Source organism: Lytechinus pictus, chromosome 1, assembly GCF_037042905.1.
Source record: "Lytechinus pictus isolate F3 Inbred chromosome 1, Lp3.0, whole genome shotgun sequence".
NCBI classification, from domain to species: Eukaryota; Metazoa; Echinodermata; class Echinoidea; order Temnopleuroida; family Toxopneustidae; genus Lytechinus; species Lytechinus pictus.
The window spans coordinates 4380317-4403210 of NC_087245.1; the positions used below are offsets into that span (position 1 = coordinate 4380317).

The window sequence follows — 22894 nt, forward strand, 5'->3', positions numbered from 1 at the left end:
TTAAATATTGGTCAATGGTTAGGGATTTATCCCCCCCCCCCCCTTAGATCGACACCTATGATTCATGCGAACTGCAGTGCTCTTGGATGAACTTAAAAGAGAATGAAACTCTTGGAGCAAGTTAGCTTTTGTGAAAGCAGAAAAATCAAAGAATAAGATCAACAAAAGTTTGAGTAAAATAGGACTAGCAATAGAAGAGTTATGGTATTTTGAATGTCTAGATCACTAATGCTATGGAGATCCTCCTATTGGCAATGCGACCAACATCTATGATGTCACAGGTGAACAACTCTCCCCTTTTGGACACTGAAAATATACCCCAAAACATCTCTTTTTGCTCATTCTAATCATATGACAAACGATTCATCAATGATATAATGTTGTGAAACCTCTGTACTTGTCCTCTCATAAAGAGAACACCTCACCTTGTGATAGACTCTATAAAAGTGAGAATATAAGTGAAATACTAGTACTAAAGTAATGAGGGAGTTGTACGTGTGTGACATCACATATCTTGGTCGCATTGCCAATGGGAGGATCTACATGGCATTAGTGATCTCAATATTCAAATGCTCATAACTTTCTTATTATTCATTCAATCTTCCTCAAACTTTCAACAATATGTTTCTTTGATTTTTCTCTTTGATATGGATTCAGCTGGTTTCAAGGGTTTCATTCTCCTTTGAGTATTCTTTCCGTTTTTTGTGCGCTTTCCTTTTATACATCGGAGATGGCGCTATTTCACTTACAATGGGGAACTTTGAGTGGCCATGGCAGTACGAATTTCCACCGTTTTTCTCGTAAGACTAGTTCTTATGTTCTATTAGTTAATATATTTAGCGAATTTTAATGATCATCATAATTTTGAGATTCTATATAGAGCAAATTCTGTGGTAAATGTAGTTAAACGATCACTAGTAATTCATTTATCGCCCGAGTGTCGTCTACTGCTGTTCTGATTCGGTCCCACGTACCGTGTTTAATGTTGTAGTTGCGGTGTAAGGGTTTGCAATGCACTGCACTGTTATTGTTTCATATATGATTACTCACGACTACTACTAGTACTACTAGCCTCGTACGGTAGGGAGATGGGACTTCCGGGAAAGGTTAGCTACAGCTATGGTTGTGTCTGAAGAGTTCTTCTATAAAAGTGTTATATTTGTGTTTATCTAGACTTAAAGTAAAACTAAAGTATATAAAATAATCCTGGGGACTGTTGCATGAAAGGGTCTTTCGAGTTTTGTAGAACCGTAAGAACGTGATAATGATATTGCTCATTATTTTAACCTTGTTCATAGATTAATGAGTGGATATCGCTCAACTGTTTCACGAAGCCAATTCAGGGGATAGGAAGATCGGTCCTTGGAAAGACATGTCCTACGTAGGCATTTTCTTCTTTGCACACCGTCGGCATTGAGAGAAAATGCATTTACGGCAATCCACTGACATCAACTTTGAACATTTTTGGGGGTCATCCGATTGCATTATGGCTGCATTTTATTTTGGGTTGGGCTTGGGTGGCACCAAGTCATGGGGCTGGCATCAATTTCAAAATGGATGTCATTTTCTCCGGGGTATTCTGGGCCCAAATAATTTGTTTAAAATAAATTTCCTCTTATTTTCTCCACGCCTCTTTTCACCCCTTTTCCATAAAAAAAAAAAACTTGAAATATCGAAATGGGCGGCAACCTCTCTGACCCCCATGCTTTATTGTTAGATAAACATGAAAACAATTTTTTTTTTAATATATGTATGGTAAAGAAAACATGTGTTCATAACATTCAGCAACAAAAAAAACAACCCATAACACAATACAAAACTAAGATGTTACTAAGAATATGCTAAGTCATTTATTTATTTTTATTTTCTTTTCTTTATCATCACTATTTTTTGCTGAGATTAATTTTAATCAATAAAAATTGTTGGATTGGTGTAAGGTGATGAATGAAAAAAAAAATCTACGGGTAACGTTGCGGTAACAAAAATATTAGGCCTAAAGCTTACGAATCTATCACAATCATTACAAATGAAGTTAAGTTTATTGTACCTATGATAGAAAGGGTCATGGAAAGTCCATACAAAAAGGCGCATTTTAATCATAGGGTAGGCCCTGTGTCATGTTAAAGCAATGTCGCGACTCCTTAACTTTGAAATGTTGAACATATATCTTTTTGATATTCTTGAAGCTTATGTTATATAAACGTCATAAAGATATCAACTTTAAAGATGACCAACTGATTTGTCGCCAATCTTCCTATCTCGGAAGAATGGTCCTAGGACGTTCCTACGTATCGTTCATCTAGTCATGAAACAGGCTCCATTTTGAAGTCTTGTTTTGGTTATTTATCTGGACGTTTTCAACGGTAGTGAATCACTTTACATGAAATCAATATCAAACACATTATTCTAATAAAAGTTACCAAACTTTCACTAGAAATAAGTTCACAAATACCTACAAAGTATAAATAATTTTGTCAAAATCGTTTTTTCTTTTTTACGATGTCATCATGTTCATCAACTTCATATCAGCCTCCAATCGGACCCCTCTGCAACTAGTATGATAATATGCCAACGGTAGTCTTTACTTTACAGGAAGAAGAAAAAGAAAATGTGAATTAATTTTTCATTAGGTCTACTTGAAGTTTGAACATCATGGCAGGGTGCTACATAACTTTTTAAAAGCACTTGCCCGGTTGGGCTAGTAAATTTTTAAATAGTTGAAATATACTTGCCCAAAATTCTATTTCACTTGCCCGAAAAAATCCTTGAAAAAACAGTTTTACCTCTTCAAAAGAAAGTTTTGCGGTTTTATAAACCATTGACTTTTCTCTCTTTTGACATGAACTGATCTACCTCGTTATTGCATTTCTTTTTCCACAGTGATTTTATCTTGCCTGCCATGACCAAAATTAGGGTCAATTTCATATCATCGACCCTAATTTTGGTCATTCTACTGTGAGAATTTTGCTTGCCCACTTTGGGCAAGTAGTTTTGGTCTTTACTTCAAAACACTTGCCCGACTCTAACTTTTACTTGCCCCGGGCAATTGGGCAAGTGCTTATGTAGCACCCTGCATGGTATTGTACTACCGAACGTGGGAAAAGTTGAGAGAACAACAAAATCACTGATGAGTTATTTTGACCATATTTTATTATTTTGAGAATATAAAGTCAGACTTTGAAAATGTGTTTTTAACCATTTCCATCATCTTTCCTTTGCTTGGAAGGATGTTGCAAGGTTTTGAGCATTATGAAATTATTTTCTGATGCATATGATACGCGCAATCGGTAATCAAAAGGCCACTCAGTAATACAGTCACTCATTTATTATACCCAGTCCCAGACCGGACAGTGACTTTTCTCAAGGAGTTCTCATCCAGTGAGTTTAAAAGACAGATCTATCACCAAAAAAAAAAATATTGCTGACAGGGTTATAAAATAAAAAATAGAGTGGCCTGCACCGTTTCCAGCGTTACCACAGTGCCCTCCATAATGGGGTCAATTGCACTGGAAATCAATCCTGCATACACGCGCTGCACATTGAACAGTGCATTAAATTGCGCTTTTTTGCATAGAATTTCTAGCTTTTGTGTTTACTGCACAATTACTTTCATTTATTTTTACTGTGCACCTCTATCTATGCATTTTCTTAGATAGTAGACAGCTGAAATCCATCTGTAGTGTTTGGAGGAGTTTTTAATCCTTTTTTTTTCACTTTTCAAAATTTCTTCTATGTAATTCCACTTGTCCACTGCAACCACCCTGCCTATGGGGAATCTACAATGTAGATCTATGCAGTACACAACACACATTAAAAAAATCCTTTAAAATATCACTTTTGTAACCAAAAATACTTATTTCCCTATAGTCAAGCCATAGTTGTGATTTTTTTTTCATTAGTAACTTGGGGATCATTTTTGCTAAAAAAAATTTTAGCATCTTTTGTGTGGGCTCTCTTTTGGTGGAAAGTAATATTGCAACAATATCTATTTTTAATTTCTAAGACATAATTTAAAAGAATATTAAACAGATATTTACTTCAGAGCCAAGTTATATGATGAATTGTTGTACTGGATACTGACAGTGTGAAGAAAAAAATCAAGTATTTGTCCCCAAGAACAATAAGCCAATCATTGCCAACCTTATTTTCCCCAAACAGGGAGTCCTATAAGAGAACAAGGTAATATCATAACCTTGTTCATGGAATGAGTGATGAAATTGGTGTATGGAGAAAATGGAGTTCAGCAGAACAACCAATTAATATAGAGACCAAAGCTCTTGTTCTACTTAGAGAGTAAATTACCTCTTATTGATGCTTAAATATTGACAATTCTTTCACTTTTTTTTCCAGAATACAACCAAATTTGGAAACAAGGAACAAACAACTACAAGCTTGGTGTGATCTATTTTTAGCATTTCATAAATACCACAGAATATACACAGTAGATCTGAAAGAAGCGGCAAGCAGTGAATTATTCAACAATACAAAGCTAAACCGTATCCTTTGAAACAAAACTTGTATGATTTCTTTTTAGAAATCTTATAATTCTTAATTGCTTTTATTATATTTTTATTAATTATTAATAATAACAACTCTATATTATGGTTGTTCCACTTTATATGTTTGTCATTTTGCCTCCGACGAAGATTCTGCTGGGATCGAAAGCTAAGGCCCCTTTTGACTTTCTAATTTACTCCATTGGCTCTCTTTTATTAGATAAGCAGTTTTCAGCAGCTTCTTTTTGCCAACTAAAACAACACAACAATAATAAATTAATAATAATAATGATAATAAGAAGAAATCATTATTTGTTTCTGTACATTATCTGTGTTTTTTTCAACATGAAGAATGCAATCCTTAACTTCTCAACGTCAGGGAAATTGTCAGGAGAAGGAATATTATTAGTCTTAGAAGAACTCAGGCAAAAAGGTGAGTGAATGGGTGATAAAAGTATTCAAAATGCAAAGTGGAAAGATGGAGAGAGTAAATATTAGGTCATTGTGAAATGATTAGATAAGCAAATGAAATTTAGTGATGTAAATATATCATCAAGGACACTTGTCTCGGCAGAATTATATTTCTGTGTTATGTTATCTGTAAAGTATTTTGTCTCACTTGCTAAGCAGAAGGGACATGTAGGCGCCGCTTTCCTGCTGATGGCGGCATCATGGGCAACAAATTTTCACCAAGGTTAAGGTTTTGACGTGTCATCATAACTTTGAAAGTATAAAGACCTATTTCATGAAAAATTGTGCATAAGGGTAATCAAGTGTTACTGATCATTTTGGCATGAGTTTAAATCAAGAATGTTGCTATATTGACTTGCAAAGTGAAGGCAAGAATTCTAGGGGTGTTCCACTTGTTAACGCTTAATCATTCATTTATACATATATGTATTTATAATCATTTATGCATTTGATTAATTCACTGCATTTTTCTTTCTGCATCATCTGAAGAATGTGTATCAATTTGTAATGTATTAAATGTAACAATAACTTGACGAAACTGCCACTCTTGAACCATTTTTATATCAGAGGGGAAAGGTCTTCTAACATTGTATTTTAGAATACCATTAAATTTTTTATTTGTATTAGAGCATTTTATGCTCCTTCTGTCACATATTCTTTTGAAAAAGAAGAATTTGAACATTTGGCATCTTGTTTTTTATTTCTTTTTCTTCATGTAGGAAACATTGAATGGACAGACAAAGCAAAAACAAGATGCCTTGTAATGTGGAGGACACCTGAAGAATGGGGAAATCTCATTTATAAATGGGTTTGTTATAATACTCATTAAGTAGCTTAACAAAAGTTTCTCTTTCCCTGCTTCTTAGATGCAAAATTTGCTGAAATAAAGCATGTGAAAGTAACTTATATACAGTACTTTAATGAATGTCATCTGCAAACTTTGGATATTGATGTGCAATATACATTAACTTTGAATCATTAAAAAGAAATGCTCCTTTAACCTGAGAACTTTATCATTTTAAAACAGATTATTCATGTTTCGGACTTCCCAGTACAACACCCTTAGGTCTTTAATTTCTTATGAATTCCTTTAATTAATAATCAGTCATATTGTGAGACAGGATTTTCTGTTTTTTCGTTTTTTTCTAGGCAAGTAATAATGGAATGAACAACTCTGTGTGTACTCTTTATGAAATAGCACAAGGAGAAGATAATAGGGATGAAGGTATGTATACATTCCACATGTTTCATGTTAGTTAATTTCTAATTTCTTCATGAACGATACTGACAAATTAACTGATATACAAAGTTGTGCTGAACTCAATACAAGTTTAAATGGCTCAACAACAAAAGACATTTACAATGTAAATGAGGCAGAGTAATGTTTTGTATTTATATTAATGAGTAATAGAAATTTACATAGATGCTCTGGAAAGTCAGAAAGTTAGGGCATTTAGTACAGTTGCATGTGTGTTAACCTAATTCACTGAAATTTGTAAGCTACCGCCTCCTTAAAGAAGAAATAAAATAAATTGCCCAAAGTAGGAGGAGAAAATCATTTAATGATTAAGTGCCCATATTCACTGTACGGAATGGTTAAGATACTGAATATTATTTCCCTGACTGAGTTTGACCTTTCTGCCATCCCAATTTGTGAGCATTTCAAAGAAGCAACATTCTTGCCCATTTATTTAAATTCATGTCTTTTGTTTTCGACCCATTTAAACTTGTATTGAGTTCAGCAAAACAAGGAGGAATTTCTGAAATGTGACTTGCAAAATCCCCAGACCGTATTGGGAAATATTATGGAAAATAAGTAAATCTGAATAAAGTTATGAGAGCATGCTACTGTAATGTTGTTTCTCTTTAAAGATCCGGACCGGACCCAAAAGTGAAATGACAAATCAAATCATACACCAATTAATGATAATGAGAATAATATATAGCATTTATGAGGCGCTGATTTATCTAGTTTCCTATTCAATGGTGCACTTTACATTACCCCAGCTGTAGCTCCAGCTACTCAAGGCAGTAAGGAATTAATACTGCTAGGTACCCATTTACCTCACCTGGGTTTAGTGCAGCACAAAGAGGATAAATTCGAAAGCTTATAAACAACTAGACACAGCAATGCAAGCTCACCACTTACCAGCTGAATATTTTGCTAATGAACTGCTTCGAAAATAGGCTGTCCTGTGCTTTTCACCGGGGTCAAGACTGATGTCACGTTGCGTTAGAAGTGTTGTGATTCCATAGGTTTATACACAGAAAAATTGGTGATTTTTCTGCTTTTCAGATTATGCATTGTATTTTGTTTACATCTATTGCATAGAGATATATATATATCTTTTCCGGCAAGCTTGAATTGATGAAATCTACAACTTTGGACTAGTTTTTGCCATATTTTATTTCCTGCTTATTTGTTGCAGCTTTCCAATACTATCTGCTTTCAGATCATGTGTATCAGCTTTTCCTGACTTAGCAATTTAGGCTCAGTAAGAGCAGAAAAAAAAAATCACTTAAAACCTAGTGAAGAGTTGTAGGTTTCCATCTATTTGAGCACTGAATAATTGTCAGTACCATTTTCTTCTGCAAATTGAAAAAAAATCTACTTTATAATCTGAAAAGCAGAGAATAACCCAGTTTTTCTGTGCACAAACCTGCATGTATGGAATCACAATGCTTCTAACACAACATGACATCATAGTCTTTGAGTTTTTCTTAAGCAAAATACTCAGCTGTAAAGTGGTGAAACTTACAAGCTTAGAAGCTTAGATATTTTCCATTTGTCAATATCACTTTTAGTTCCAGTCTGGGTCTTTTAGCATTGCTGTATTTATGTCAGCATTTTTTATCTGTTAAAGGTTTGTATAATTCAGCTCATGCTGCAAATCAGTCTTAAAATAAAATAACATTATTGTTATTACATTCTATCTTTACATCTGCACATGTATTACTCATCCCTTTTTTTAGACCATTTCTTCTTTTTAAAGGTACAAAGGTGTCTCTGACTTGGTTGATATTAATCTTGCTGGTTATCTTTGCTGGAGTATCAGAAATATTTTGAGTCAAATATAAGTGCACATTTAAACCATTCTTCAATTCTGTTATATCTTTCAGAGTTCCATGGACTAGAAGATTGGCTGCTGAAAAGATCATTGAAATGTCTGGAAAGACAAAGGAAAGCAGAACTTATCTCTTTTGATGGGAACGAAGGGGTAAAATTTTTCTAGGACTGATATTTATAGATAAATGAAAGTAGTTGCAGTAAACACAATTTCATGGAAAAGTCTGTAAAACCAAGATTTATTGTCGATATATCAATATGGATCTAGATCTGGAAGATTAATTACTTATTTTTCTGTTTAGGAATATGACTTTTCCAACAACAGGTTCGCAAGGGAAAATAATATAGGATGGAAACGTACAACACTATACCATATTTGGGATTTTGTTTCTATTTAATTTTTATTTTCATATGGTTGCAATGCAAGCATCACAATCAGATAGCAGATACATATGACAAGCTTTTGATCAAATTAAAGTGACAAAGAACTGTAGGTTTCATCAAATCTAACTTGAAATACTTTCAATATTATTTACATGGAAAAGTCTTTGAGAAATGTTCAATCTATAATCTGGAGATCTTTAAAAAATTGTCATCTTTTTGATATATGTAAACCCAAACTTGCTCTTATGACATAAGAGAAATTAGGCATTTGATGAATGTAATAAAACCTGTTTGTGTTTTAAAGATCCTAAGACACAAAGGCCATCTTATTCTAGATACATATCTATTATTAGGTAGTTTTACTTGAAAAATACGAATTTGCCATCGGTTTCTGTGTACAACGAACCGGTGTTGAGTTATTCCATGGAAATGAACTTCAACGGGAACGCCCACTAAAATTTTTCAAAAAAGTCGGCTGATCGACCTGTCAATCATTGTGACGTCATCGAAGGAAGGCTTTCTCAGCTGTGCAGCCGTACCCCTAGTTATTGTACATGTTTCTCGTGTAGTTTCTGTTTCGACCGAGCTCATCCTTAACAGATTTTTTAGATTTTTACGAGGTTTTGATCATGGCTGCAGCATCGTCATCAGCTGCGTCTGATTCTTCAGACTTTGAAGATTCAGGTTCTGAATATTATTCCAGCAATTCAATTTATTTACTTTGAATCCACACGTGCAACCACAATAGGCGCTTCACGCTCCAAACGTCAACAACACTCAGCAGCTTCCTTCCCTGACGTCATAAATGGTCACGTGATATACGAAACCAAATCGGGCTGAATTTTGTGGGCGGGGCGAATTTGGCTCAATTTTCAACATAAAATTGCCTTTGAACCTGATGTGGGATGTTTTACGGGTAAAATTTTGATGGAATCGTAATTAGTAACCACTAAGCTAACAAATAAATCAGCATCTTTGCTGTATTTCATGGGACCGTTAAGCTTCTGAATATGAGGTAATTTCAACAAAAAATATCTACGGTTAGTGTTAATCAGTGAAAATGCATATATTTGCATTATTGTATTGTAGTTCTTTTCACGGATGTATAGTAATTCTGGCTTCCGATATGGTCTTTTAAGTTTTTGCATGTTCTTGCAAGACAGTAAGGTATTTATTTATTTTATTATGCAAATTTCAGTCTATTGTTAGTTTGCTAGCTAGCTATTTATCTTATGCTGATTTCTTTTTTATATCCCATTTTCTAGACTGAGATACATTTTAATTGGGCCCATTTTGTGTGGACCTTGTTTTATCATGTGGAGAAATGGATGATATTGTGAACATATCATTTAGGGCTTCCTAATATCATAACCTTTTTGAAAATTTCAAGGAACTGTTTCATTAAAGTTTTCAGCTCTGACAATTTCACTTAAATTAATTAGATGAGAAGCAATGATCTCTAATTGTGATTTTGGTATTTGTCAGAAATGCAACTTTTTGGTACTGAAACCTTTCATGAATAATTATAAGATTCTTGGATACAGAAAGATGTTTAAAGATAAATGAATGTATTTGTAGTCATTTGTAGTCACTGATGTCATGAGAAAATCTGTAACATTAAGATTAATTGTCACTATAATATCATCTAGATTTGGTACATGAACAGAGTTTTGTGAAATCATGGAGTCTAAACTAAAAGAACCACATTAAAGTGTGCCAACACAGATTAGCACATGTGGGACAGTGTATTATCAAGGACCAAAATTTGACTGGAAAGTCATGCTTACTTTTCTAATTTCCCAGCAATTACAAAATTTCTTCCAAAATCTTTTGGCGCATATTTCTAATTCAGAAATGCACTTTTGGGTGGTCCTTTTATTGGATTCTGTACGAATTTGTTTCGAAATGTGTTGCCCCATTGACATTTATCTTTAATTTTGAGGGTTTTTTTGGCAATCCTTACAGATTTGTTTGCTACTGTCTCTATAGTGAATTCAAATGTTACATTTTCCAATATTTAATAAATATATATAAGTACATGAGCAGTCACAACATGATCAGCAATATTGAGGAAATATTAAAGAAATGTGTGCTGTCTGTTTTTTACTGTTCTGTAAAGTTAAGCAAACTTGAAAACACCATATTCTTATTTTACATTCTAATTTGATAACGAATCAGTGTTATGCTTTTATGTTGCTGCATTTCCTTGTTTTGTTCAAATCAACATCTTGGGGGTCGACCTTTCAAAAGAATAGACACTCTCCTTATCAGTAAAACTGATATTGGTGATTGGTGATTGGTGGTGATTTTTTACCTGATTGCTAAGAAAGCATGAATGCTTGTAAGCAAGCAACCAGAGGACCGACGGCTTAAGGTCCTCTCCGAAGGACCTGGTACTGAGGATTAATGCCTTACCAAAGGGCACTAGCGCACCAAGTGGGAATCGAACCCGGGTCACCGGAATACGAATCCCCCGCTCTCCCGACTGAGCTATCGCGCCTCCTAAAATTGAATTAGTGCCCTCTCATGTCCACCATGTCCACATCTTTATATAAAGGGTAGAGAGAGTGTTCTATGTAAAAGGAGTTTGCTCCTTGTAGTTCCAGGGCAAGTCGGAGGAGCAATTTTGTAGAAAAATAAAATCATTTTGTACTAATTTCCATTCTAGTAGCATTGAATGGTCTATAGCTGATCATGCATTTGCATTTTAAAACATGAAAAATACATGACTTTTGCTATGTTGAATATTTTTTGTATTATAAGCCTATATAAATAAATGTACATATTATGACAGAAAAGCAGGAATTTTTTTGGTATCATTTTGCCTTTATACGATACATTTTTTTTCTGATGGTGTGTATGGAGTTAGATATCTTGTCTTTTCTTGTTTTTTTTTGGTTAAGTATGAGAAATGTGACAGTTGAAGGAAGGAAAGAGTGGGAGAAGGGGGTAGCCTAAAGCTAAGGGAGGGAGGAGGGAATTTGAGAAGATAATATAGGGGGAGGGGGTTGGTAAGAGTCAGGGGAAAGAGGCCGGAGCAAGATGAAAATGAAGGGGGCAGCTTAAGTGAGGTGAGAGAGGGAAATAGGAATGAGGGTGGGTAGCTATTATATAGCCTAAGGAGGAAGAGAGTGAGGGGAATGGAATTAGAGGGATACAAAAAGGGAATCCGAGATGAGGGAAAGGGTGATAGGAGGTAGTATATCAGTGCATGGAAGAATATAACAATGGGGGTGGAATGGCTGGGAGAGACTTCTGCTACCTTCTCACTCCTCTCAACTTCTTCTAACTATTGGAGAAAAAAAACATCTTTAAGAGTTGGAAAAATTGTATTTTGTCAATTAAAAAAAAATGTTTATGTTGGCTTATTATGAAAAAAATAGATGGGTATAGGGTTTATGACCATTTGATTTTTTTTTGCATGGAAGATACCATATTGTGTCCGCAGTCGCCGAATTTTTGTTGAGAGGATTTTCCTGGCTGCTGCATGCTACCACTGATCCATCTCTCAGTGGCTCCTAGCCTACTGAGTAGTTGTTGTGGAAGCTGTGCTATTCATTTGGCTCTTTTCGATCTTCTCAATGCCTTTGAAATTATTTAGGAATCGTTTAGCCTAGAGATGGTAACTGTTTGAATTTCCCAACTACTCTAAATCCTGCTCGACGCTCGTAGCCGGAGGAGGCGGCACGGCATGAACTTTGCCTCTTGTTATTCTGACCGTACCCTGAACTTTCCCGTGAGAATTTGGGAGAAACACGATCCTTCGGCATGTTCGAAGTGCTCCTGTAGCTGTTTGTGGTATTGCAGATGCAGAGAGGTCGAGAATCGAGCTGATGTCGTGACCGAAATAAACGTATTTAGAGTGGAATATTGTTTGGGAGGAGCAGAGAGCCTTTGAATTCCAGCATATTATATCAGCTATTTGGAAACATGGAAAAAGTGTATGTAGACTAAATTTTAATCGGAAAACAAAGGGGGTGCTAATGCAGTTTTGCAATGCAATGCCAATATGGGCGACTTCAACTATTTCAAGCAAATTTCCCCTCCAGAATTTGTTTGAAAATGTCATCATGTCAAGTCTCTCAGACTCAGTTACATTTCGAATTCGAGGTCGATAAATAATATGCCCACTGCTTTCACAAGTATTGCAATCGGGAACAGAGTTCTGCTTTAATAACCTCGATATCATCATTCAAATTCTTAGACATCGCTTAATTCCCTGGCCTGGGGCTTGGCTTCGCCGTAATTTTGATATGTTCCTGAAGTTAGCGACCAGAATCATGCGAATAAGTGGGTGAGCTGCCACAGGCATATCTTTTGGTCACTAACTAATTTCAGTCCATATCAAAATTACGGCGAAGCCAAGCGAAGCGCGATGTCCGACTGAGAATTTGAACGATGACGTCGAGATCGAAGCCGAAATACACCCTTCAGCCTTTTCGATCGCGATATTTGGAAAAGCGGTGGGCATATATATTGACCTTGAAATTGCCATGACATTTGCGAACAGTTTCTGATGGGGAAATTTGCTCGAAGTCGGCCGGTGCGAAACTGCATTAGTGTCGTAAAAGGGGTGATTGCATGAAGAGGACTTTGCAATGCCAGTAGAGTTAAAGCCAAACTTAGAAATCCAAATTCTCATGATGCACCAAATCATGAAGCATGTTTGTTGATTTATAATAAAGTATTTAAGTCATTAAACTCTTTTTAAAATCAGTTTTTTAATACTCTTATAACAAAACTTCAAAAGAATTTTATTCATGAACTGTTTTCAGTATTTTGTTTACTTTATTAAATGGGTGAATAAAATTTATAGGACTGCAAATAAATGATGCTTTGCAGCTTTTCTGTGCATATAGAAGAAAAAAAAAGTAGGCAAAAGTAGAAAAGACAGTTCTTGCAAAGACCTTTTCCATGTACACTACCCCACCCAGTTAGATCTGTACATGTATTAATGTTGGATCTTTATTTTTACAATTAATAACCAATGATGGCGCCTGTCGTTGGGATGTGGGGGATTTTTTCAATTTTGTATTTAATGTATTTTCTAATTCTATTTTGAACTAATTTTTTTGTCTCACCTGCATAGCAGAGCAAAATACAGTGCCACTTTTCTAATGGAAGCATCGTCAAAATTGAATTCTTACATGTACCGTATTGAAGATTAAATATGAAACTTGAACATTATTACATTAGTCATACATGTATATAGGGTAATCAAGTATCATGCATGTACGGTACTGTAACCAAGGTTAAGCTTTTGAAATGTCCTCATATTTTACTTCATGAAACTTTGACATAATGGTAATTAAGTAAACTGTATCACTTATCATACCCATGATTTCACTAGTCATATTAACATGGCCGAACTCAAAGGTCATTTTAGGTCAATGAAATTTGATCGTGTTGATTGTTGAAATCTAAAGGTTAAGTTTTTGAAATGTCATACATGTACATTCACTGTAACGACCTACATGTAGGTACATGCGATAGGGCCTATTTCATGGTAATCAAGTAGGCCTAAGGTACATACAGTATATCACTGGTAATCTTGCATGAGTTTTAGGCCACATACATGTACATGTAATCAAGGTGAAGTGTCATTTAGACTCAATCAACTTTGACCATGTTTGCATAAAAAAAACTTTTAAAACCAAGGTGAATGAGATTTGGAATTTTCACAATAATTTGGCAAATAAGCCTTCATCATGAAAAAGATAATTGAGTCAAAATGGATCCTCTTCAAGGGAGGTGGCATCGCCTCTCACCTCCATGTAATGACCTTTGGCCAGTATCCTAGAGGTAAGTCAGTAAAGTAAGGATCAGAAAATGGATAAACATACATGTAATTTCAAGTTACTACATGTAGGCAAAGATAAAGTTCATTTGAGGTCAACGAACTGAGGATTTTAGTATGAAATTAATTTTTCCCACTATTAAATGTTAGAAATGATTAATTGACATTGTTTTCAGAGCCCTCACTGCTGAGCTGCATAGTGCAGGCAAGACTGCCCAAGGCATTCCACTTGTTTCATTCTGAGTGCATTAGTTGGTTGGCCAGGGGACCATCATGATTACAGTGATCAAGTTTGCTCTTCTCTTTCATGGCCATCATATGCATGAAATTGCAATCAGTAGACTGCTAATTTAAACAAATTGTACTTGTATTCAAATTTGTGATATTTTTTGTATTGGAATTAATTCATTTGTAAATTTGATATGTGTGCCTTTGGGAAGAAGCCACTTTCACCTTGGGTCCCTCTTACCAAGCATTGGAATAAGATTCACCTGCCTGATCTCATTGATGCTTCTCTCCCGGCCCCATCTACTGTAGTATAGTATACAAATAATGCATGCAGCCGAGTGCGTTAGTGGAAATGCAGAGCACGCAAGGTTTCTTAAGATAGGTGCCGCACTGTGCACGAGCCGCTGGCGGCGAGTGCCCAGTGTGCACCCTCTGAAGAAACCGAGCTTTCTCTGCATTTACTTTTACGCACGACAGATCAAGTGCATTATTTGTTTTATAAAATAGCAACACAGATACAAATTCTTAAAGAGTTACATTACAATTTTGTTGGGCTTCTACCGCACTGGTCTGCTTGAGCGTGCAGTCAATTTTCGTTGCGCACCTTTTGCACCGCAGTGCATGCACAAAAAAGTTGGATGTCATGTGACGCATATTGGCCAATCGTGATGCTTGAAATAATACACCTATTTTATAATATTAGTAAAGCTTGGACTGCAAGAATATGTACATTGTAGGCCTACTTCACAAAAATGACATCCATGTACCATGTACATGTATGTCAAATTTTATCTTATTTCTCTACCACTAAAAAAATGTTGATCTCTGAATAATGGAGAGGAAGAAGAAGAAGACTTTATATGTATAAATGTGTTTTGGAGTGTTAAGTAAATGATGATGATAATGGTCACAATGATTTTCTTCAGTTTAGCCTACAGAGTAATACAATAATTATTATCTTGTAATAATAGTAATAATGAATAATGATCATACATGTAATATTATTGATAAATATTATTATTATGATTTTTATAGAAAACTGGTGTTTGCACAAACTTGCAGCTCATTTTCAGCTTTCATTCAGGAGAAAAAAAGAATTCATGATGCATTTTCAATCAATCCTTTGTATTTGATGTGATTTAAAGAGAAATTCCAGTATTTGCAGTAGACACTGATTTCATGAGAAAGTCTGTAAAACAATGCTTAATTGCAGTATATCATTGAGGATCTAGATCTGGTACAGTTACATGAACTGAACTTCGTGAAATCTTGAAATCTACGCTGAAAAATGTTCAGACTGAAGATCCCCAACACAGATAAGCGCACGTGGGACAGTGTATAGTTATTGCTTTGAGCGTCGGGCCCGACGCTCTACCCGAATCATGTGCTTATTTGCTGATTTCTCAGCAATTACACAATTTCTTCCAGAATCCTTTGGCACATACGTTTTATTCATACAAACAGACACTTTGGTGGTCATTTCATTGGATTCTGTACGAACTCATTTTGATATCGTTACCAAAACTAGCATTTACCTTTAATGTCCAATGATCAAATTATTGGGCCAAGTGAGTAGGCACATACATTGTATGTGATAATTCATGATTGATTTTTTTAAGTGAGGAGCTACATGTAGAGTGGCCAAGCCTCAGATTTCAGGAAACTCTTTTGAAACAATACTTCACCCATGATTGATACCAACTCTTTTCAGAAATTATAAGGTACTGTACATTTTATACCCCAGGCCAACAATTTTTTTTGGTTTATATTTGGAGGCTCTTTTTCACAAACTACTGCCTAAATCTGCAACACTTGACAAACTTAATTATTGCAGTGAATGGGAATTTTGGGCGCTCTTTTTTTTTTCAGGGCTCTTTTAATCATTTTGGGGATGAAATCTTCCCAAGCCCCATGTAATTTATCCTCTGATTTACCCACAAAGACTGGAGGTAACATTGATTTTGAAATTGCCTTTGCTTAAAAATTATGAATCGATGAAAGTGAACAATGTACCGTACATGTTCATGAATGTCTGTTACTCAAGATGAGTCATGGACTGACATATTATTAACAGATTACAATTACATCTTTTAAAGCTGCTATTTTTAAGGTAACATTGGTTTACAGATTTATTAAAGACTTCCTCTTATGAGGCTAAAGTGTGCTATCCCAGTTGCCACATCCCAATTCTCACTTTAGTTCATGGCTTGAAACATTTTGACAAATGTTGAAAATGTGATAAAGGTTCGTTTTAAATTCAGAATTTCTTGCAGTCTTTGATTATTTTGCCTACATGTATGTTGGGACAAGTGATGTTTTTTTTCATAGTTTTTTTTTTACCATCTACATGTACATACACCTGTACATGTACATGTATGGCCGGCATTCAATTGAAAGAATTTTAGCAAAATTCTGAAACTTGTATTCAGATCACATAAATATTTTTCTTTATCAAGCCAAATTTAAGCATTGTGACGTCATAAAGTTTAAGCCAAAGAATGCGCAGTGTATGTATCCATCTGTGTGCAGTACAGTATGTATGACTGCGCATATGCACGTTTGTAAACTAAGTTTCCACAAACCAGACCTAAGCAAGGTAGGCTGCTGACTTAGATTTAAGCAAAATGCTTCTAAGCCAAAATACCAAAGATAGATAAATATTTTCATCAAGATACTGAGTAAAATCTTTATATTCTGGCTTCTATCCAATTGAATACAGGTCTAGTAATTGTGTACATGTTCATGGAAAATCATACCTTTTTAAAATTTGCTTGTTGGTTGTCATAATAAAGAACATGAAATGAACTAAATTTTGATAAATTTCAGATATCGGCATCTGTACAACGACCTTTCATATCCTTTCTTCAAATTGTTTTTACTCACTCATTTGTGAAATAGGCATCAAAAGAATGACATACATAAAAATGACTCTTATTTGAGATATGGGCCCTGTTGAGATGTGGGCCCCTTTGCATAAAAGTTACTATTGTAGTAACCTTGCCATACAATAGTAACTACCATGGTAACATGGCCCAACAGCCAATCAAAATCAAGGATTCCATTAAAGTTACCATTAGATGCCAAAGTTAGTATAATTCATGCAACAGGACCCTGATGATATGCCCATCATTTTTGAATGATGTGCACATGTGCACAATGCTTGATGGTCTCATACTGAGTCAAGGTCTCATGCATGGATGGTCTTTGCCCTTGGAATCTTCAGCTACCTAATTTACAATATTGTCAGAAATAGCCAAAAACCCTTTTGTGCATGTGGTTACATGTAAATGAATGTACTGTACGTTGTACTGTACTATCTTCTCAAGATGTAGACATGCTGATACATTTACATGTACATGCCCTTCTCATAATGTGAATATGGTATATGTTTAAATGTATTAGACACAAAGCATCAATGAAATATTATTATTCTAACTATTTTGTTTTTCATTAAAGAAATATATGAAGAGTATCTAGTAGTAGTATCTAGACTATAGTGCATAAGATGCATTAAGCTCTACGAGAGAGGGAGAGACAATCACACAGGTTGCACTGTATGAAAGATGCACTATACTGTACATTTAATGCATAGTGGATGCATAATGTGCAGTACAAGTGCATTCAAATTTGTTTAACCTAAATTCTGCAGTGAAATGGGTGTGAAAGTGTCAGCATGCCAGGTGTGTAGTGCTATACATGTACATACATGTACATAGGAATATACATGAACATTTATTACATGTAGACTAGACATTATGTTGAGTACATCATAGGAATTATAAAATATTTGGCATTTATGCTTTTTAATGAGTAAGGCTTGGCATATTTTATTCACTGTATTCACATCTTGATTTATGTCTCATTTGCATTGTACATGTATGCCAATATTGCTCTTTTTGGTATCTTTTTCGTAAATACATGTGCATACATATATGTACAGTACACGTATAAAGTATGAAGACATCCAATATACGGTACATTAAAGCAGAAAATTATTGACAATATACATGTATTCATGAACTCATTCTTTAACCAGTGATACTAAAATGCGTTGGCTTTAAAATACTGGAACGATTTGCCACTTACAAAGACGGCCTCCATGAGGCTCCATCACTAGCAATTTTCAGAAAAAGGCATTAAAACCCATGTTACACTTGTAGTTTATATAATACCATTAAATGAATTCATTGTAATGCAAGTGATTTGGGCCTGTGGGGAAAAGTGCATTATTAATAATGACATGTACAGATTACACCAGTGACCAATCACTAGAGTAGCCAAGATGCTAATTAATTATTAGCTTGACTTTAGTCTAGCTACCATGCTGGCACACAAGCATTTCAAGGAATACATCACTGCCAGGTAGCCATTTACTACACCAAACAGTACATGTATGTGATTCGGTTGATGACACTTTCTTCTTCCACGAGTCAAAGATGACGTTGTGTAGGATGACTCACTCACCATTTTGGTGTAGTGTAACTGATCTCAGTCAGGCGATGTCGTCACTGCCATCTTGACACATTAGTTCTACCTACTTGGGCTGAAATGCATAATGTCTACGAGGTAATGGTGTTGGGATTGCTCATTCCAACCCCATTTGGTCACATGTCATTACCCAGAGTGTCATACATAGCTACATACTAACCTATGATAAATCATAAATGTATACATTTAGTAGTAATCCAAGTGTGCAAATTTGCTGAACAATTTGATAATTATGTGTACTCTAAAAAGCGTATTGTAAAGCACTTTTAAGTACGTTAATGTATAAAGAGCTCTTATATTTTAAGATTTTTTTTTTAGATTGTTCTTTGGGCCTGATGTTGCCATCTTCATTACAGTTGTAATTTGCACACTACATGTACATTTAGGAGAAAATACTAGTACATGTATGATGCAGTATTTGTACAGGTACATTGTACTGCACATGTACTTTAATATAAAGTTCTGAATCAGATATATGTCGTTCAAGGACACGGCTCTCTATATATATTTTTCCATTTCAAATGAATAATTGAATTGAAACAATTGTATCAATTTCTAGAATCTAGAGACAGTTTGTTACATACAGTGTATGGCATTTTAAAACTGATCAATACCATTCACACTGTCAGTGGTGTGGAATGAGGTATGCAGACTTCAGAAAATGATAAATCAATATAAATCAATTTTTGTCAGGAAAATGTGAAGTGAACATTGTATTCAGACTCAGAGTAATTTAGTACATGACCTGTGTTATAATCACAAGTACATGTATGAAATAAGATTGAAATTTCCCAATGTGAAGGTTTTGTATTTTGTTGTCCTCAATGAGATAAATCTGAATAAAAGGTACATCTACATGTACATGTACATGTCTACCTCTGTTGAGTCTGCTGGGAATGTCATATCTTGTAAGTATGGAAGATATGAAAAGATATTGCCATAAATCACTCTTTTGAAGAAAAAAATATTCACTGTCAAGAATTCAAAAGCTCTGAACTACATGTACATGTACAGTATACACAGCTAATCTTTAAAAGAATTCAATACTTATTTTAAGAACTAATGCCAATGATGTAAATGTAATGTAGAAAAGATCTTTTACATGTCTACCATACCATGAACCAAGTATGAACATGTACACTGTAACTGCTCAAATAACAATTAATTTGGCTTATGATAAAGATTATAAAGTTATAATTAACACATACACTTTAATTCAACACCTACATGTATTTAACATTAGGTGTGTGAATCTTAATACAGTTGTGTCCTGTTCAGGTTTTGATAATTCAACCTTGTACAGAGAATGATTAAATAAAAAGGGAGAAATTTAATTTGGTATCAGTTGTCAGTATCATGGATATTTACATATTGTAGTCCTCATATTCAAATGAATGAAATGAGGTACATGTAGATGGACATATTACATGCACCTGTATGTACGTGTAGGTACATGTTAGTTAATGTACATGTATTTTCTTTTTCTTTTTTGTACTTGTCTAACATTCTTTCTCTGACTTTCCCACAGGAAAAAAGATGAGAAAGACCGGCCAGAAAAGGCTTTGCAGGGAATTCCATACATGTGGAAGGGTTTCCTCAGTAACACCACGCCTTTCACCCACGATGTCTTCAAGACAAAGAACATCATCAAGATCTCACTCGGGAGCAAGCATTGTGCATTCTTAACTGACCAGAGATCAGTGTATACGTATGGGAGTGGGGAGCATGGCCAGCTTGGTCACAAGAAATTCACAGACATAACAAAACAGCCAATGCTTGTGCAGGAACTGAAGAGCGAGAATGTTGCAGATGTTGTCTGTGGAAATAACCACACTGGAGTGGTGTGCGAAGATGGAATTGTCTTCTGCTGGGGAGATTCCACCAATGGACAATGTGGAATTGGTGTGTCAGAAAAGATCAACATTCCCACGCAGGTTCATATAAGTGATGCAGACTGTGACCCAGTGATCACGCAGCTGTCCTGCGGGGACTCCCACACCCTTGCGATGTCTACGCAAGGTGAAGTCTGGGCATGGGGAACTGGCCCACAGCTTGGACTCTCAACCGGTTCCACTCCGGTGTTGTCCCCAAAGAAAGTCAGTGCCCTCATGGGCCGGAAAGTCCTGCACATGGCTTGTGGTGGTACCATGAGTCTTGTGCTGGTCCAAAGACTGAAATTGATGCGGTCACCAGGTAACAAGTCAAATGAACCAGAAGAGGAAGGTTCTGGATCTAGTCTTACCTGCCAGGATACAGGCTACACAATGCATGATGAAGGTGACACTGTTATCATATCAGACAACTCATTGTTATGCCCTGATTCAGGCAACACTACATCTAGGAGTATATCACCTGATAGTATCGATGTAGCAGCTATTCAGGCACAACAGGCAGAATGGGCAGCTGCAACTGAGGCAGTGGAACTGAAACGGAGAGATAGAGGGTCAACTTCATCACAAGGTAGTAGTGAAGGTATGCATGGCACCCTTACCTTACTAACCAACTAACTCCATGTAGATCAAGAGTGTAAATGTACTAGTTTGATCATCTCTAAAGTCCATAGCTATGTGTAGATCCAGATACCTATTGTCATGAGTTCACATGTTTTGTGGTTTGTCATGAAGATAGAAACTTAGAAAGTGCTTGTTGATTTATGTATTAAAGTCAATCTCCATTTTGTAACAATGAAAATAGACAGATGTGTGGTTACACAAATTATCAAAATGGCAGCTATATGTTTCAAAGCTCATTGGCTTTCACTCCTCAGATCAAAATACTACCTTCAGTTTTATTTCCTCTTTCATTTTACTCTGATGGTGCTCTGTAATACCACCATCAACTATTTGAAATAGTTAAAATCACAAAGAAGATTGTAAAGACCCTACAATCCCAAACTTTATTAAAATGTCCAAGAGCTTGTAAGAGTGAATAATTAATCCCACTCTTTCAATTTATTTCAATAACATGATGGGTAATTGGGTATACTGTAATTATGTTTTCAGATTTTTCTCCTCTGTAGGCTAATATTTTGCAGATTAAAACAGCTTATGTAAGAATACAAGTGGCTTGAACAAGTTAACTTTAACCTGGCATGATATGCTGAATATTATTTCTTTTCTGCAATTTTCAAAACTACTTTTACAAATTAACATAGTTTGTCTTGTCAGTGTATTAAAAGTGAATTTTTTTATGGAAACATATAAAACTCAAAATTCACAAAACTTAATGCGCGAAGTATTGGTGGATGGGAGTAGATGGAATGGTGCATGCACTGTCTTTGTGAGCAGCGAGCAGACCATTGTGAAGTAGACCCATTGAAAAGTTTTCATGGAAGACCTGGGGCCCGTCTCTCAACACCGTCATAAGTCTAACTTCTTGACTAAATCAGAGATAGTGAGTTACTTGTCTGCTAACCGTTTCAGGAAGCCCTCTCTGCCAAGATCGGGACAACAACCTGACTAAATATTTATGACACCTCCGAACCTGTCATAACTTCTATCTTAATGACGTAGTGGCATCACGTGGGTAGACTATGACATGCAGAAGTGCCTGGAAAATTGAAAATTATAATCTTACGTATTCAATCATACAAGTTGAAATTACATTGCAAAACAAGTGGGATTGATCATTCAATAATAATTGTTACGCACAGAAACTGTTAAAACTATTGATAAAACACCACAAAACCATTCATTTTTAAATTGTAAGATAATTGAATCAATTAGATTCTGCAACGTCAGGCTATCCATAACTAGACTCTTATTCGTTGTTTTCAGACCCTTATCAACAGTTCGATATATTATATCTCTAATTTATGCATAAAATTTGTCAAATCGTATGTTTCGGTATCTAAAGATTTAAACAATTTATGTTACACTATATTTTGATGATTTTTGGAATCATAAAAAAACGTAAATTATCAAGATTTTACAAAGGAAACCTTTTAAGGTTTACTTTCGTAAA

At 35.2% G+C, this 22894-nt stretch overlaps 2 protein-coding genes across 4 annotated transcripts in view; both read left to right on the top strand.

The window, feature by feature from the left end:
• Nucleotides 1–720: 720 nt before the first annotated feature.
• Nucleotides 721–11216, top strand: LOC129256071 (vacuolar protein-sorting-associated protein 25-like). Its single transcript, XM_054894374.2, has 6 exons — nt 721–800; nt 4351–4496; nt 4876–4929; nt 5687–5775; nt 6117–6192; nt 8088–11216. The coding sequence occupies exons 1-6, from the start codon at nt 751–753 to the stop codon at nt 8198–8200; spliced, it is 528 nt and encodes a 175-aa protein (XP_054750349.1). The 5' UTR covers nt 721–750; the 3' UTR covers nt 8201–11216.
• A 646-nt stretch (nt 11217–11862) lies between these two features.
• The window catches only part of LOC129256086 (alsin-like), a 48731-nt gene continuing 37699 nt past the window's right edge, over nt 11863–22894 (top strand). For 2 of the 3 annotated variants that reach the window (XM_054894378.2, XM_054894390.2), the window contains exons 1-2: nt 11863–12359; nt 20460–21403. In XM_054894378.2, coding sequence (XP_054750353.2) covers nt 12349–12359; nt 20460–21403 — 955 coding nt within the window. In that variant the 5' untranslated portion in view covers nt 11863–12348. The remainder of the gene's footprint in view (nt 12360–20459; nt 21404–22894) is intronic. The other variant, XM_054894384.2, reaches the window with a different exon arrangement.